A 19122-nucleotide genomic window follows, 5' to 3' on the forward strand; every position below is an offset into this window, starting at 1 on the left:
CTTAACCTTTAATACTACTGCTGAATCAGTTCGAATGCATTAACATTATGAACATCAGCTATGCTAATTATTTCCCATCTGCCTTTCTGCTGTTATCTCGGGACGCTAGTCCCAAGGTAAATAGCGTTCGTCAGCTCCAGTTTGTATCCAGCCTCTCACGGAGACTTTAGATGCCCCAACGCCTGTGAAGAGACGACTCGACGCCTGTGAAGAGACGACTCAAAGCCGGCGATATGTTATGCCATAAATTAATACTTGATTAACTAACTGTATTTTTCTATGTACATTTCCGAAATGCAATTTCTGTAAAGCTGCTTTGAGACAATGTGTATTGTGAAAAGCGCTATACAAATAAATTTGAATTGAATTGAATTGAATTAAATAAAACATTAAGAAAAATGAGCTCATCGAGTCAAACTGACGGATAAGCTTTATTTGTAGGGCAAGCTTATGATTTGAAATTATTAATTTCAGTCTTTTTGAATGGAAGTTCCCCAAACCGGAAGTGCCACCCATAATTCAAAACGCAGCAAGGCTAAGCTCCTCAGGAAAAGTGGATATGGACGTCAATGGCTACCATCAACTGCTTGGTTACCAACAATCTTCAAAATATCTTATTTTGAGTTCAATATAACAAAGAAACTCATACAGCTTTAGGACAACATAAGGGTGAGTAAATCATTATAGGATTTTAATTTTTGGGTGAACTTTCCCTTTAAAGAGGATGACACAGAGTATTACACTTTTTTTCAAGGTAATATCCATAGTTTTCAGCAGCATTGAATTTTATGACCCATAATTATTTACAATCTAGAACTGCATTACTAATCACGAAATATTCACTTTATTAGGTTTCTAGATAATGTACAAATGTACAGAATATTTTAAATGTACAAAGCATTTAATTCTTAGCTAATCAAAGGCAGGGCATTGTATGGGTTTAATTACAAATTTATGATAAAATATTGCCTTCTGCCACTGTTCATTATTGTAACATTTTCAATATTATTATTAAAAACTGTAACAAAAAAAAAGAAAAAAGAGAGAGAGAGAGAATGCCATGTTCATTATTACCTTTACAGTGGTTTACAGTGCATGGATTTCATTTGATCATAATTGTAAGGACCTCCAAATATTAATGCTCCATTTCCAAAGGTCTCTCTTACTAAAATAGAGTCATAAAGGTAGATTTATAACTTCATGCATAAATTATTCATACCAATTTCAAACACATGTGAGACGTAAAAACATGTTTTCTTCAACATTCATTTTATGATAATTTATATAATTACAGTACTGTTATGCGTATGTAACTTGAATTTTAATTTAATTACAATTTATTGGTATAGCTCCTTTCACGGTAAATATCCTTCCAATGCAGCTTTATGGCTAACTGTCTTGAACGGCTAACTATATTGTCCCTAAAAATATAGTTTTTGTAAAATCTTTTTTTTTCTCTTTTTTTTTTTTGCAGAACCCATAGTGACCCAGATTCCAGTTTTCAAACCACTAGTTTTTAAAAGAAGACATTTTAAGGTGTGTAAAAATAACAATAAAACTTTGATATGGTACTTTGAAATATACAATTATTTATAAATTGAAATGTTGCCATGGAAATGTGAATGTGAAGAGCAAAAGTTGCAAATAGGCAGTTAAAACTTCAATTTGAAGCAGAGATAGAAAATCTTAACCTTGCTTACATATAAGTAAGCAGATACAATTATTAGTTACAAATTAGTACATTGATTCATAGATAAATCACAGATCTTTTGATCATCTTGAAACAGTACAAAAATACGATGGATGATTTTGCATCCTCATGGCTGCTGTTGGTATTGGCCCTCAGTGGCTGTGTAGAAGTCATCTAGTACACTCTGAATATAGTCAAACGTGGGCCGGTCGTCTGGTTTACTCTTCCAGCACGAGTTCATGATGTCATAAAGTTCAGCGGGACAGTTTTCAGACCGGGGCATCCGGTATCCTCTCTGGACAGAGCTCATGACTTCACTGTTACTCATGCCTAAAGCAAAGAAAAAAGAAGGAAGTCAAAGGGTAAGTGAACTGAAAGAAAAGAAAGAAACTGAAACAGAAATTGCGATTATTGTGTTTACTTTTCAGAAAGACATTTTTTCCCCATGTTTAAAGGGGTCCTTCACCGCTGGCAAAACAGGCTTTCAATAAAACTTGGATGCCTATACAGTTGAGAGGTGAATCTTTTAAAAAAAAAATTGTGCTACCTGACAAGAGAAAACAGAGAAAAAGGCTGTTGTCCTCCCTTTTGTCAAATAGGTAAGAAAACTTCAACACCCATAATGCACTGGTCATTTTGCTGTCCAAGGCAACTCCCACCAGCAGTGTTGCCAAGTCCGCAGTTTTCCCACTGAATTGGATTACTTTTACACTGTTGCTGTGGGTTGTTTTTCTAGTCTGCGGGTTGAAGCTAGTCTAGTATTGTCTCTGTAACCATTGTCGTGAGTTTCATATCTAGACTCTGGTAAGAGTATCTTTAACAGACTGGTGGACAGAGTTGCCCGGTCTGCATAACAAAACCCGCCCCAAAAAATCTTGTTCCGGTGTAAAAAACCCAAGTGCAGTATTTGAACGACTAGACTAGACTAGACTAGACAAGTACCACCTTGCTTTAGTAGAAAATATTTCTTAGCGAACTGTTAGTCATTATGGTGTCGATTTGTATCGTTCCCAGGTGCAGGAATTTAAAGAGTAAATGTTTAGCGGAAGTGAGTTCTGTTCGGTTTGTAGTCAACGAGTGGAGAACAAGTAAACATTGTTCATTTACATATAATACCAACATTGTAAAAATACAAAGCGCGGATTGAAAATCGGCAAAGTTACATTTTTAGGCAAGACACCACAGGTGAAAATGGTAAAATTGCAACTTATAAATATCGCCATACTTCCCTAGTTGATTAATCACAATACAAGACAAAAGTTTTCTGAATTGTTACCTTTAAATATGCAAATGATGCATTATCTAATTAAATATTCACTAATTTGGATACATTTCCAGAGAAGAAATCTGAGCATTGGACGAAGCCAGGTTCAAAATTCTTGTTTCCTTTTGTTGACATATTAGAGTTGAAAGTTTTTACATAGGGTATAAAATCAGAAAATAATGCATATCACTAGAGGGGAAATTTAGTGCATGAGAAAACACAAATTTTTAGAAAAGTGCCTTTAAAGATATGTATTGTAATTAAAGTCTACAAATACAAATCGATCAAGTATAATAAAATAAACACTTAAATGTGTATTTCGGATGTTTTCTCTCCACTAGTCTGAAGGAAGACATTATGGAAACAAAATGGTTCAAAGTCTTAAAATTGACCAGTGCATGAACAGTTTTGCCTGTAGTGTCTTACCTTAATTTAGCGAAACAATATTAAGTTTAATATGTGACCAGTCCAAAATAGCAAGATGGCTCAACCAATGATGTGAGTTTGTTTAACCAATGAGTCCTCAGGAAACCAGTCATTATTTTTGCAGTTACATTCGGTACCATTAGCAGCACAGAAACAATCGATCCACCTTTCAGATGTAACAAATTGACCAAAACTGCAATACTTAAATGTATCTAACACAATATGACAAGTAGATGGCGACAAAGTCCTGACAAAAGATTTAGTTTGGTCACCATTACTGCACTGCAGCTCTCTCCTGGAATTAAGCTGATAGCTGGCATTACATTCAAATGTAATTAGGGTGCCATTAACACAATTAAATTACCTGGATAAGGAATTTTCCCATATGTTATAATTTCATACAAGAGAACCCCAAAGGACCACATATCCGATTTGATGGTAAAAGATCCGTAGTTTATGGCCTCAGGTGCCGTCCATTTGATAGGAAATTTTGCTCCTGAATTAAAGAGAGACAGAACACATCCTCAAATTCACACATATCAGTCAGCTCCTCTGATTCCCCCACTGGCGGAGGAAAACCATCACAATATCAGTATGCATAAGTTGCATAACAGCCTTAACAAGCACTGTTGTACATTTATCGTCTTATAGACTAGGAATGACGATGAGAGACGCTGCTTCGTTTAGACGTTTAATGAAAAAGAAACAAAGATAAATACAGCGTGCTTGTTCAGCAAATCGTTCACAAAAAAAATGGCCGTTGCCAAATCACCAAACATAAACAAAACTCCACGTGAATCACGTGCCTTTCACCATTGCACAATGCATCTTGGGAAATGAAGTCAATTCACAAATCATAATTACACATGAATGTTTTTGACCACATATGTATCTGAAACATGAACTGTTAATCTTAGTGTTGTATATTAAATGTTAACTTATTAATTTTAACTTAGTAATCTTAACTTTCGTAACTATTCTTTTAAATAGTCTTCTAACAAATAAATTCTCAACATCCTCCCCCCCATAAACTACAGTTTATATAATTTCCAAAGGATACAAAAGCTGGATGGGTCTCCGCAGAACAGTCCCTGAACTCGTGCGAACTGCACATGACCTCACAAGTCCATCACGACCTGGAAACAATTCCTCAATTCTTCCTAGCTTCCAGCTTTGTCTTGGGGTGTTATCTTCTCCGATGAGTGCAACATCTCCGACCTTCAGCAGAGAAGACCTTGGAGTGTCACAGCGATGAGCCGACTTCAAATCCAGCAAATATTCTCTCCGCCATCGGTTCCAGATGTTGGTCATAAGTCTTTGTCGGTAGCGCCACCTCCTGTTCATCTCCTCCTTGTTCGCTGTTGGATGGTTAGTCTCAGCTGGACATGGCATAGAAGGCAAACAGCTCAGTCTCTGGCCCACCAAGAAATGAGCAGGTGTTAGTGGCTCTGGCTCGTCCACATCATTGTGCACATAAGTGAGCGGCCTCGAGTTTATTATGGCTTCAGCTTCAGTCAGAATGGTGCATATTTCTTCAAAGTTGAGTTTAGCTCTCCCTAGCACTTTTCTGAGAATAATTTTGACTGACCTTACCAGCCGCTCCCAGAATCCGCCCCACCAGGCTGCTCTTTCAGCGATGAACCGCCAGGTGATGCCCTTCTCAGAGAAGAACTCCCGTAGCTGTGGATCTTTAATGCCTTTCCAGAGCTCCTTCAAATCTTGATCCGCTCTCTTGAACGTCTTGGCGTTATCTGAATAAATCACCTTACATAATCCTCTTCTCGAGATGAATCTTTTCAACGCTAGCAAGAAGTTCTCTGTAGACATATCCGAGACCAGCTCTAAGTGCACCGCTCTGGTTACAGCGCAAGTGAACAGTGCTATATACGCTTTTGTCATGACGTTCTGTGTCTTCACATAGAGTGGCCCTGCGAAGTCCACACCAGTGATCTCAAATGGCGGTGACTCTGTTATTCTGTCTCTTGGCAGTGGCGCGGTAGTCTGCTGCCCAGCCTTTGCCTTGAATTTCTTGCAGAGTACGCATCTGGACACAACCTTCTTCACTACCTGTCGTGCCCTCAAAACCCAATATTTCTCTCTTAGCTGCACTAAAGTGTCTCTTACACCTGCATGCATTATCTTTTCATGTTCATATTGCACCAACATCTCTGTGTATCGGTGGTTGTTGGGCAAAATCCATGGGTGCTTTTCTCTGTAAGAGAGATCAGAATGCTGGAGCCTTCCTCCCACACTGAGCAGCTCCTCTTCATCCAGAAATGGTTTTAGCTCTCGGATTCTGGAGTCAGTGTGGGGACATTTCCCTGCTTTCAGCAAATCAATTTCAGAGCTGAAACTCTGGTTCTGAATCACCTTTATCCAGTTTTTTCCTGCTTCATTCAGCTCTTCTGCCGTCAGTTCACCACTGATTTTTGTGCTTGAGCGGGTGTTGTAGATAAACCTCTTTATCCAGGCTGTCACCCGGAACACTGTTTTTAGTTTGCTGTACCTCTCCAGACATAAAACAGGTCTTAAGAAGTCTTGGTCTTGTTTAACAAACTGTACAGCAATCTGGTATTTGGATCTGAGTTCAGACCTTACCTCGTCTTCCTGAACATCTTCCTGAGTGCTCTCTAACTGATCAGGTGACATCAGAACACAAGGACCATTCCACCACAATGTGCTCTGCTTCAGGTCCTGCACAGTTAGGCCTCTGGTGGGGAGGTCAGCTGGATTCATTTTCCCTTTGCAGTGAGACCATGACTGTGGGTCAGTCAGAGACTGGATTTCTGTGACTCTATTTGCTACAAACTGCTTCCACTTATGAGCAGAACCACAAATCCAATGCAGCACTATCATTGAGTCTGTCCATAGTCTGAGTTGTGTCTTGCCTAGCTGCAGTGCTTTCATGAGGGTGTTCCCCAGCCTGGCTGCTATTACAGCACCCATTAGCTCCAGGCGTGGCAGTGTTATCCTTTTGAGTGGAGCCACTCTGGACTTGGATGCAACCAGGCTTATGGTCACTTCTCCTTCCTTTGTTTCTCCTTGAAGATAAGCAACTGCACTATACGCCCTTTCACTCGAGTCGCAGAACACATGTAGCTTTAACTCTTGACCGTCCTGTTGTGGTATGTGTGTTTGATACCATCGTGGAATTGAGACCTGATGCAGTTGAGGGAGCTCTGAGCACCACTGTTGCCATTTCTTCGTCAGATCAGGTGGCAGTTCCTCGTCCCACTTGAGCCCTCTCTCCCACATCTCTTGGAACAAACACTTAATCCTGATAGTGTAAGGAGTCAGGAATCCTAGAGGGTCAAAAATGCGAGCAGAAGACTGCAGAACACTTCGTTTTGTGTTTTCTCTTTCTTTCAGAATATCAAGCAGCCCCCTGAGGTCGAACACAAAATCATCAGTGGCCGGTCTCCACACCATACCCAGCACCTTCAGCGCAGACCCGTGTGATTCTGGTTGCACAGCACAATCCATCAAGCTTTTCTGCCATTTTTCTTTGAGCTCAGGAGAGTTTGTCATCCATTTACATAGCTCCATGCCTGCAGCAGACATAATGTTCCTGGCTGTCGTTGTCACTGTATGTGCCTTGGTCACCTCACTTGCACTTGAAATAAAATCATCGACGTAGAGTGAGGAGCTAAGGACTTCTACCACATGTGGGTGTTCTAGCTCATACTGTCTTAAATGCTTCCTAATAGTGGCTGCGAGTAAGAATGGGCTTGATGAAGCTCCGAACACCACTCTTGTCATTCTGAGCATGCGCAGCGTCACGTCCTTCTCCTCTGTTGGCGGTCCCATGAACCACAGAAATCTTACAGCGTCCCGATCTCTTTCTGAGAGTGAAATCTGCAGAAATGCTTTCTTGATATCTGCCATATATGCGATTTCATGCAGTCTAAATTTGATCAAAATACTCATCAGATCTGGATTCAGATTGGGACCTGTTAAGAGACAGTCATTTAGTGAGGGACTTTTATTTTCGTGGGAGGACGCATCAAACACAACCCGCAGTTTTGTTGTCGCCTTATCCTCTCTCAATACCGCGTGATGAGGTAAGTAATATGTCTGACTGCCTTGTGATGATGCATGCTCCCTTGGCACGTCCTCTGCCATTCCTTGTTTTAAGTAGTCCTCCACAACTTCATTGTATCTGCTGTAGAGTGTGACATCCTTGCTTAGTTTCCTTTTCAAACTCTCAAGTCTCTTTTTTGCGATGCGGTAATTGTCTTGAAGTGGAGGATGATGTTGTCGCCATGGCAACTCCACTTGGTAACGCCCATCCTTGAAGATGGAGGTTTCCTCGAACCGCCGCAACGCTTCTTCATCCTCTGGGCTCTCAGACTTCTCACTTGTGATGCCCAGGGACTCAAGCTCCCAGAATGCATGCAGCTGTTTATCAATCTGTGCATCCTCGCTGAGCTGAATATGCATGCAGGTCGTCTCTGTCATGCTGGACACTGCTACTGGGCCTTGCACTGCCCATCCGAAAGTGCTCTCCAGTGCCACTAGGCTCTTTGTCAGTCTCTCTACTCTGCCTGATACTATCTGCCAGTAATAATCAGAGCCAATTAGCACAGAAATTTCAGGTTTATCATCTCCAGCACAGTCTGCTAGTTGAAGACCTCTGCTTTTCATTTCTCTTTGTATGTGTTCACCAGGCACTTTCATCAGCGCTGTGCACACTTTGGGGGTGACAACTGCCTTGATTTCGATTCCCTGATGATTATCCCATACATTCTCTAAGCTGAGCTTCACTATATTGCGACTCACCGTTGTTGGAGCAGAGGAGCCAAATGTGTGAAGAGTGAGTGTCCCTTTCCTCGTAACAGGTAGCTGCAGCGCCTTCACCACATTCTCATGCACAAAACTCCCCTGACTACCTCCATCTAGCAAGCAGCGGACCATCTTCCTGCTTGTGGGTCCTACAACCCATGCCTTGGCAGTTTGTAGCAGCACAGTGTTCTCAATGTCAGGTTTGTCTTTCTCCTCTTGGGGAATTACTGAGGAAATAACAATGTTGTCAATGTTGGCAACCGCAGCAGGTGGAGATGTCTCATTTTTCTCACAAATGGCTGCATGATGCCTGCCTCCACATGTGGCACATGACATGCCCTTTGACCTGCAAAACCTGGCTATGTGTTTGGTCCCCAGACACACAAAGCACCTGCCAAGCTTCTTCAGTTTTTCCTTGCGTGCTGACACCGTGTGGTCTGGACATTTTTCAGATTTGTGTTCAGTGCTATCACAGAACAGGCAGTTTCGCATTTTCTGGCCAGCAATGTGTAGTGCAGCTGCAGATGTCATGCTTGGTTTCTTTAATTTCACATCACTGGCTGAATATGATTTGCCGCATGTTTTGTTAGCAGACTGGGTTTCTCTCTGGTTGTATGATTTCATCATTTGTAAAGTTCTCTCTCGGCTCTGAACCTCTTTCTGCAGGAACTTTAACACGTTAGGCACATTCCACTCATCATAATCTCCTCTGTGACGGCTGTATTCAAGAGCCATGTCGTATGGCATCATCTGGAGCAATATTGGGCACAACATACCGCCATAGGTGTCTGATACCACTCCCAATGACTCTAGGCTTCTGATTTGAATTTCACAATCATCATATAACTGCCTTAATGCACTGACATCAGATGATTTCTTTACAGGAGTGAGATTCAGAAGCTTTGACATGTGAGCATTTACAATGAGATCTTTTCTTCCAAATCTGCTTTGGAGAATATCAACTGCAGCATCATAGTTACTGTCTGTCAGTGTAAGCCCTGCTACTGCCTTTGCAGCCGTTCCAGAAAGATAAGTTTTCAGGTAGGTAAACTTTTCTTTTTTGCAAAGTGCATTGTTGCTGTGAATAGCAGTCTCATACTGGCTCCAAAATTCCTGCCATACACTAACATCTCCGCTAAACTTATCAATTTGTAGCTTAGGCAGTCTCACTGTTGGTTTGTTTGCACTACCATCGCTTGACTGAGCAGGTCGTGGGTTACTCACAGTCTCATGTTCTCGGATCACTCGGTGAGCTCGCGCTTTCATCTCGATGACGCGGTCTCTGTATTCCTCTGCGAGTTCAATCTCCGCATCCACGTCCTCCAGCGAAGTGTGTTCCTCCACTATGCTGTCCAGCTCGCGCAAACTGTCCTCCTTTGCTGACAACACGGCTAACATGTCCCGCACACGGTCGATATCCTTGTCTCCCTTTAATAATTCGACGTCGATCTGGTTTAGCAGTCTCGTTGTAGAACTCCGTATCGTCCGACGCTTTCTTTTGGACCTTTCAAGTTGTTCCATACCGACCGGTCGCTCTCCGTGGTCTTCGTCACTCATAATCTTCAGTTTCCCGGGTTTCCGGCACCAAAAATGTTGTACATTTATCGTCTTATAGACTAGGAATGACGATGAGAGACGCTGCTTCGTTTAGACGTTTAATGAAAAAGAAACAAAGATAAATACAGCGTGCTTGTTCAGCAAATCGTTCACAAAAAAAATGGCCGTTGCCAAATCACCAAACATAAACAAAACTCCACGTGAATCACGTGCCTTTCACCATTGCACAATGCATCTTGGGAAATGAAGTCAATTCACAAATCATAATTACACATGAATGTTTTTGACCACATATGTATCTGAAACATGAACTGTTAATCTTAGTGTTGTATATTAAATGTTAACTTATTAATTTTAACTTAGTAATCTTAACTTTCGTAACTATTCTTTTAAATAGTCTTCTAACAAATAAATTCTCAACAAGCACAGCCTGGAAAGGCATCTGACATAGTAATGCTGTAGAAAATGACCTGTCCATCCAGTATGCTGTTAAACCTCTGAGAGGTGTCACACTCACCTTCTCTGGCTGTGTATTGGTCGTCCTCAATTACTCTGGCCAGGCCAAAATCAGCTATTTTGCACAAAAGGCTTTCTGAAACCAGCACATTAGCTGCTCTCAGGTCACGGTGGATATAATTCTTCTTCTCAATGTAGGCCATACCTTCAGCTATCTGCAGAGACACACACAAGCTCCGCATTACTGTACTATCTTACGGAGTTTATGGTCAGAAAAATTAAAATAAAAAGTGAATACTTTTATTCATCAAGGATGCATTCATTTGATCGAAAGTGACAGCATATTAGAATGACTTCTGAAGTATCACGCGACACTGAAGAAAAAAAATCAGCTTTGCCATCACAGGAATAAATAACATTTTAAAATACATTAAAATGGAGCACAGTTGTGATTGTAATACTATTTCATAATATTACTGTGTTACTGTTATGATATGAATAAATGCAGCTTGGTGAGCATAAGAGACTTTTTTCAAAAACATTTAGAATTTTACAACCCCAAACTTTTGAACAATCGTGTATGCATATGTATATTATGTGTACATAATCAATCATTTAGGCTAGTATAACAGTAAATGAGCAATTGTTGGGTTTTTCCACTTTAGGGTGTAGTTGTATTTCTCAGTTAATTTTAACCAAGTAATAGTTGCTTTAACACAGGGAAAAAGATGTTCTCACTTCTCCATCAACATCCTCTTTCACTCTCTGAAACAGGATGTGTACTTTTGCCATTTGGTGCTGTTTTACCAGAAGTATTAATCCTGAAGTCCTAAAGACTCATACTGAAAACACATTTTCTTCTTAGATTACATGGATCATTCTTTGAATCAGTAGTTATGGCTGTAAATACTGTATGAATTCTATGATGCTTTAACCTGTGATATTTTTTCATTCATCCAAATCATTGATAAAAGTTACCTTAGTATTATTCTCGTTGCCTCATCATAATAGAAATTTATACTTAAACTTGAATTTGTGGATCTAATTATAATTATTCTTTGTTTTTAAATACGGACAGACAAGAGAATCAGTTCCTCTTTTTCTTCAACTAATGGAAAAAGTGTTATCAGCCCCATGACGCAAAAAAACCCAAAAGTTACTCCAGTAATACGGAAATGGAGGGCTAAGAGAAGAGCAGGTTAATTTATGTCTTGAACAAATATGTTTACCTGTGCAGAAAAATCGATTAGCTTTGGTAACTGCACTTTGCAGCCAGCTTGACTTTTCAAGAAATCCAATAAACTTCCTGAAGAAGAGAAAACAAACATTTGGTATAACTCTCATATCAAGGCATATTCTCTCATTTTAATATCAGAAGAGTATTTCAGTACCGTTCGCCATGAACTCAGTGATGATGTAGATGGGCTGAATTTTGGTGACGACGGCATAGAGGCGCACGAGTCTGTCGTGCTGTAAGGTTTTCATCAGGTTGGCCTCCTCTAAGAAGGCCTCCACTGACATAGTGCCCGGCTTCAGCGTTTTCACCGCCACTTTTGTGCTGTTATTGTAGTAGGCTACAAACAAAATGAAACCACAAATAAACATGCGTGATATTCCTCTGTGGTTAATAAAGACCTTCCTGTTCGAATGCCACACACAGTTGCATTCCAGCCACAAAACAGTGAACTAAACGCTGACTCTAAGAATGAATCAGTGTTGATGTTGGACTTGTTAGTCAGTCTTGAAAACCCCTTTTTAGGAACTGACTCCAAATCCTCACATTTTCTCATCAAGGATCTTATGTAACGCACCGCTATCCATAAACTGCATTTCTCAGAAGTGATGACACAGCGCCACAGAGTGAAGGACGGTTAGAGAAGCGAGAAGACTTCAGATATGTTGCACAACTGTGAACTTGTATTGTTATTCTTGTTCCACAAAAATGCCATTTCCCGTTTAACAACACAGACAACTTTCGCACCTTTGAAGTGGTTTGAATACTAATATCTACTGGACATTTAATGCCCAAATGTGCATTTGGCAAGGTTCAAATCCGATAGTTTGTCTAAAATTTAGCTGAGAAATAACAAAGTAGGGGAACACCAAACAGTAGGAAGTCTTTCCGTTGAGTGCTTCTGTCATAATACAGACTTATAGTGTGTCAAACGCCTGGCAACGCTGTGCCAACAAGATCACGGGACAGCTAAGGAATCATCTTGGCCACGGGTAGTCGAGAGCCATTTGTATATTTGCTAAGACCGCTTCCTGCAATTCATCATGTCGGCAATATGGGAAAGAGGCCCATGAATAATAAAGAAATCCAAATGCAAATCCTGCGTCAACTGCATAGCAGTTTCCTCCACAGATCTGACTGATAAGAGTCTCGTCTGTGCCGGGTCTCTGTGTACTATCAGTCGGAGCTATAAGGGAGCCATTCATGCCCGCCAGAAGCCACAGCAGGAAGACTCGAGATTTGAATGTGTGTCATCAAAGCTGTTATGCCTCAAAGAATTAGATAATAACAATAAGCCTACACATGTTCAAAGAAGATCTTTTAGGTTGATTAATCGATACAAACACAGAAGGATGTCACTTCTAAGCCCACTGAAGAGCCCATTAAACTGTGTTTTTTTGATCTCACACTTGGGGGAGCTTAGAAACGGAGAGAATTTGAATAACAAGACCATAAAGAGAGCAGCAGTCTATGATTAAATGTATGTTTGTGACTTCCAGATATTTTCGTAAAGCATTGTCAAGTGGAGGGATTCTTTTCCTTAACTCACCCATCCACACCTCTCCAAACTGCCCGGCCCCGAGCTTCTTCACCATCTTTATGGATTCTTTAGAGATTTCCCAGGCATCTTTGTCCCAAGGTTTCTGTGCTTTGGGCTTCTCGCATGATCTCTCTAGTTTTCGACATAATCCGTCTGATTGTTCTGTGACAAGATTAGGTACATTCTTCTTATTTCAGCAAACCAACCACAACCGAAAATAATAAGGAGTGTACATAATTTAATATATATATATATATATATTTATACCACCGTTCAAAAGTCTGGGGATGGTAAGATTTTTTTTTAAAAGATAGTAAGTCTCATGCTCACCAAGGCTGCATTTATTTGATCAAAATACAGTTAAAACAGCAATATTGTGAAAAAATATCTATTTTATTTTATCTGATGTATTCCTGTGATGGCAAAGCTGACGTTTCAGCATTAGTACTCCAGTCTTTAGTCTATCATGATCCATCAGAAATCTGCTCAAGAAACATTTCGTATTAATGTTCAAAAGAACAGCATTTATTTGAATAATAAAAATCTTACTGACCCCAAACCTTTAACCGATTCTGTGTGTACATATAACTTACTGTGGTAATGTTTTATCATGCTGTTGATGTCATTGAATGTGATTTTTGGAGATATGTAGTAGCCGCCATTATCCAGAGATCTGATCTTATAATGTTTAACAACATCCTGCCCTTGAGCATCCACATCTCTGATTGACAGTGAATAACTTCCTGTTCACAACAATGAATATGTTACATCACAATTTTATATTTCCACAAAAAAACCACAAAAAAAACCCAGAGCAGACACTAAACAGTGCACACCTTTTGAGGTTTCACTCTCCCGTATTAGGTAAGATCCAGGTTTGTTAGCGGGTGCCAACAACTGTCTCTCTGCATCCTTCCTTGTGATTTCTCTGAAGAACCATCTAAATTGTGCGTCAAAAGAAATGTTCGTTATAAAAAAAATGTGTCATCGTTTTGTTTGTAATTCATTGTATTGAGCAGCACTCACTCTTCTGTCTCCATTGTGTCTGCTTCTGCAACATAGTTAGAGGGAATGTATCCTTCCTTTCGTGTGGTCAAAGACTTTGCCTTCCACCACTCTCCGTGCCTGAAAAAAAATCACATTTCATGATAACAGGCAAAGGAAAACAATAGTAGAAAAAGAATGATGATTCACCCACTCTTCAAGGATCTCTAACTTTTCTCCTTTTTTAAAGCCCAGATCATCATCATGAATGGCTTCATATGGATACAAAGTGATGACTATTTTTTCCTTTTCTGTATAAAAAAATGAAATAAAAGCAATTTTACAAATACAGTTCGAAGCTATAGAAGGAACGCAGAATGTGGTACAAAGATCATCAGACCTACTTTCCATTTTTTCGAACACCTGACCAGGCAGGAGGCCGGAAGTCTGATTATTCTGTGAAATAAAACATTTCTCATTCATGAGATAATCCTGGAAATGTTTTCAAAGTATCAGAAACCCTTCTCTTCAGAATCAACCAAGGTCAAAACAAGTTGATTTTAACATGACAAGACTGAATGTTTCCCCCCCATCTAGCTCACTACTTACTATATGAGGCTTATAGGAGGTTGGATCTCTCACATATACAGTTTGGTCAGTACGTACTGGCTGGTGTTTGTTGCCTTCAATCACACCTCCATTTTGGTCACCATCCAACTTGGATTTTTTACAACCCATGTTTCCTGCATGGAAAAGATTAACCACTGTCATTTTATAAAATATTAACAGAATTTGGAATTAAATCAAAACAAACGAAGTTCATGAAACACTTTATGACAAGTTTACATCAAAATACTGCATTACATTACGGCCCGGTTTCACAGACAGGCCTTAGTTCAATAAGGCATTCGAGTAGTTTTTATAAACGTGCCTTAGAAACAAACATTACTAGTGTGCATCTGGAGACAAAACGACACTGACATATTCTAAGACATTTCAGGGCAAGTTACTTTCAGTTAAAACAGCTCAAACATTCATTTTAGTCTGAGACTAGGCTTAAGCCGTGTCTGTGAAACCAGGGGAAGATCAACAAGTTTAATACTCATATTACTATAGTTGTCATTGTTTCAGTAAGGATAATTAAACTTGAATCGACTATGAATAGGTCCTCATACTGAAGGAGAGGAGATTTCACACCAAGATTATTTCCATCAACACAGGTACCAATGATATTGATTTTTCAATGCCAGATATGATACAGAAGATTATCTAATTAGTATTAGATAATTGATAAGTAGAACTGATTTTTTATTTATTTTTATTTATGCTATTTGACACAAAATTAAATCATTATAACCTACTATTAAATGAAAACATAATATTGATTGAATATTTGAAGATTTATTAAATGTATTTTAAATATGTGACACTGGATCACAAAACCAGTCAAAAGTCGCATGGGTATATTTGTGGCAATAGTCAACAATACATTGTATGGGTCAATTATTATCGATTTTTCTTTCATGGCAAAAATCATTAGAGTATTAAGTAAAGATCGTGTTCCATGAAGATATTTTTAAAATTGTGTTTATTCAGAATCCAGATTTTCACATAGTTGTACATCTCGGCCAAATATTGTCCAGTCTTGACAAACCAAACCATGTATCAATGAAAAGCTTATTTATTCAGCTTTCAGATAATGTATAAATCAATTTAAAGAAATTGTACCCATGTGACTGGTTTTGTGGGGCAGGTGATATTATATAATTTTATATCTACAATATATATCAACATTTAAATATAATTGTTGTTGTTATTCATGGCATTGTATTTATACAAAGTTCTCCAATCCAGATGACCGCAGAATCTTAGTTTTTATCTTTGTTTAATTGTTAAGATATACATTTATTGAGAATGAATGGTTATTTAGGTGTGTTCACTAAAGGGGCTGAATACATGTGGGAAGTAGAATATAACTTACTATATCAAAAGCTCTAAGGTCTAAGGCTTACTAAGGTCAAAAGCTATATCCCATGATGAATAAAATTAAGTCATGGAGAACTCCTTTATTTGCATTTAAAACAGTGATGTGTGCTCATCCATGTAGGTCATGAGAAGTATCAAATCACTCTGCCAGATATCATATACAAGTAATAAAATGCCTTCTAAATAATGATACGCCCTCTTCAACATGTTATAAAGAACACTTGCAGCTTGCAAAACCCAACAGAAGGTCAGGTGAACACATTATAGCAAACATTACGGTTCAAGCAATATCCTGTTTAATATAAATCATCAACCAAGATGCCTCTGAGCTTTTCAAGGTTAGAGATTCATAGGGAAAAAACTAAGGGTATTTCCCGCAGAATAGATGTCCTTTCCTTATTCTCACAGCTTAGAATATTGGGGAGAGGTAAACATTCTCTATCAAAATCAGGGTTGTTGTGGATGTCATAAACATTGTGTGTCAGCATCAGCAAAGCAACGGCAACAGGATTATCAGGAGGAAATGCATTTACCGTAAATCTCTTAGGCAATCCACTTCAGGCCAATAAGCAGTAAACGCTGAATAACTTCATTTACTTTTCTATTTACCAGGCTTCAATTCAAACAACAAATAAAAATAAACAATGAACTCTTAGGAAAGGAGGCAAATGGCTGTGTAATTTTTAAAAATAACCTTATTTCATCAGATCCATTAGTTTGACCCATCATTGCCCTCCCTCTGGGAAATTCTGACAAGATTGTTTGGCAATTATTTCCAACCTTTGGTATTTCAGGAAATGTTTAACAATGTTTCCTTCTGACCAATGCAGTGCCCAAAGTAGCCAAACAAATCGTAGTCAATACTGTCTGAGCAGCTATAATGTAGCAGAGCAAAGTTCAAAACAGATATTTATTTACCTCTCAAAGCAACAGACATTGTTCTGTACATATTACAATCGATGTGATGTCATAAGTAATAAGAAACCGGGGAAAAAGTGCCCTCCATTGTCATGAAGGTGAAACTTGTTGTTGAACTTGGTTAAATGGCTACACAACACTGGGATGAAACTGCATGTGTCTGTCCTGGACTCCACTGATGTGGCAGTATTTTTAGATGTCAGCAGGAAACTAGTAACAAGGATATAATGCTAGATTAATGCGTGAGCAAGCAGGCCATTGGGGCTGCACACTTCCTCCTTTGACCAGCTTCTCTATGGCGTTCAGTAACACAGGAAAGACAGACACACAAAAGAACTCTCAACTACTTCTGAGTTTCAGTCTACAGCCTGTCTGAACACTATACGCACCTTGAGATTGACTGGTTGAATGATGCAACTTAATACAGGCTATTTCACTCTAGTTTTTGTAGCCTGCAGATACAGACATTTGAGAGGCCGTAGGAAGGACAGTAAGTCATTAGGCGAGATTTCTGAGAAAAAATATATATATGAAAAGGGTGTCTCGGCAACAACTCCAGTCAAGTGTCATGGTGTAAAAACTCACAATCTTTATCTAAAAATAACATAGGAAGCATGCCATCAGAAGGAAGCCGACCTTAACAAAGTTCATTATGTTTTACATGTTATTTTCAAGCAAGACTCAAATTATGAAATGGAAAATAAAATTAATATTTGGAGGGAAAATAAAATTTATATTTGGAGGAAAAAATGAAATTATATTTGAGTTGTCGTGTTAATGCTGACAACATTTCTCTGATGTTTTCCCTCACATTCCTTAGGGGAAATAAAAATGGATTCAGATGAGACAGGGCCTAACTTGATCTTAGATTTAATGGTAAAATGTTTTAGTTCATTTTCAAATCTATTTTTTTTGTTAGGAAACGTGATTTTGAATGTTTTTTTTTTTTTAAATGAGTCATGACACTTCAGAACGACACTTAATTATTTTGTGATTTCTCTTTTCTATGGGAAATGTGATTTGTAATGTTGAAAAGAGATCATTTAAAATCCATGAGTTAATAATTATACAGATTTTACAGCCAGTTTATTAGCCTACTCTAGGAAAATGATTAGGCTGACGGCTTTTTACTATTTTTGTAGCCGAGTTTCCATCAAACACATTTACACATCATTGTTACCCCCCCCCCCCCCTCAAAAAAAGAAAGACCGATTAAATTTATATTTTACACTAACGTTAGGAAGAAAGGCAAACACCGATATTTGCTGGATTAAACCGTTAAATTAGGCTACACATTCACTGTAACATCAGATTTTTTACAGATTGTAATAAAAGTATTTAAAGAGTAGAGAAGATATGAAAGAAGAGTCCACCTACCTGTCAAATATCAGAGAAAGAGGTTAACTCGCATTTAACGGGAATAGTTTCAAAGAGAAATGCCCGTCGAGTGCGCGCTCTCTGACTCTCATTGAAGCGACACACTGCGCACACACAAACACAGAACGAGGAACCCGAGACTGGACGCCTGCTGTTTTACTGCTCTTTCAACTTCCTGGTACAGTATTCACCGTGTTGATCGGAGTTCTGTTTTATTTGTTTGCATAAAACCGCAGTGACATTACGTTTGCCAAATAAAGATTCTGCAGTAGGCTAGCTATTGTAAAACTCGCGAATAGGAACATACAGATCATTATATTATTTGGTAGTGACAGTTCGAATAGACGTTTTTTAAACCCTGTTGAATTATCATAAATGCATGTGTATGACCGATTAATAATTGTCTTTAACTAGACCTGCTACGTAGGCTACTCATATGTATTAATCATTCATTTGATACAATGCACTTGTAGGCTAATTTATTCACTTAAATAAATTAAAAAAAAACCACTTAGGCTACGTGTAATTATAGAGCTGCAATTGATTCCTGCAATTACATCTACAAGTACTGTTAACCCACCCTTAATCCTAACCATAACAATACAATATTGCATGTCTTGCAATACAACATGAGCATGTAGGTACATTGTAGTTAAAGACACCTAAAGTGTGACCAATAAAGGTAAAACATTATCTACTTATTGTGGCACAAATTTCCACAATACTTTCACAGCATTTTTTAAGTTCTATCTGACAACAGACAGATAGATAGATAGATAGATAGATAGATAGATAGATAGATAGATAGATAGATAGATAGATAGATAGATAGATAGATAGATACATAGATATTTTCTAAAGAAAATTAAACGTTTCAGGCTGTGCAATTTTATGACTTCCATGCATGG

At 38.7% G+C, this 19122-nt stretch overlaps 1 protein-coding gene across 2 annotated transcripts; it reads right to left on the reverse strand.

Annotated features, from left to right (window-relative positions):
• Positions 1-819: 819 nt before the first annotated feature.
• On the reverse strand, positions 820-18389 carry lyn (LYN proto-oncogene, Src family tyrosine kinase). Of its 2 annotated transcripts, none has more exons than XM_077229053.1 (13): positions 18215-18389; positions 14600-14676; positions 14338-14389; positions 14148-14244; positions 13976-14074; positions 13786-13889; positions 13543-13692; positions 12959-13111; positions 11567-11749; positions 11405-11481; positions 10237-10390; positions 3745-3876; positions 820-2020 (listed from the first exon to the last, which is right to left on the reverse strand). In XM_077229053.1, the coding sequence occupies exons 2-13, from the start codon at positions 14669-14671 to the stop codon at positions 1818-1820; spliced, it is 1476 nt and encodes a 491-aa protein (XP_077085168.1). In that variant the 5' UTR covers positions 14672-14676; positions 18215-18389; the 3' UTR covers positions 820-1817. The 2 variants fall into 2 exon arrangements, with proteins under 2 accessions (XP_077085168.1, XP_077085159.1); XM_077229044.1 differs by having other exon boundaries at positions 14543-14676.
• Between the last annotated feature and the right edge of the window lie 733 nt (positions 18390-19122).

Source organism: Siphateles boraxobius, unplaced genomic scaffold (genome assembly GCF_051911475.1).
Source record: "Siphateles boraxobius isolate OS27281-9 unplaced genomic scaffold, OSU_SipBor_1 1, whole genome shotgun sequence".
NCBI classification, from domain to species: Eukaryota; Metazoa; Chordata; class Actinopteri; order Cypriniformes; family Leuciscidae; genus Siphateles; species Siphateles boraxobius.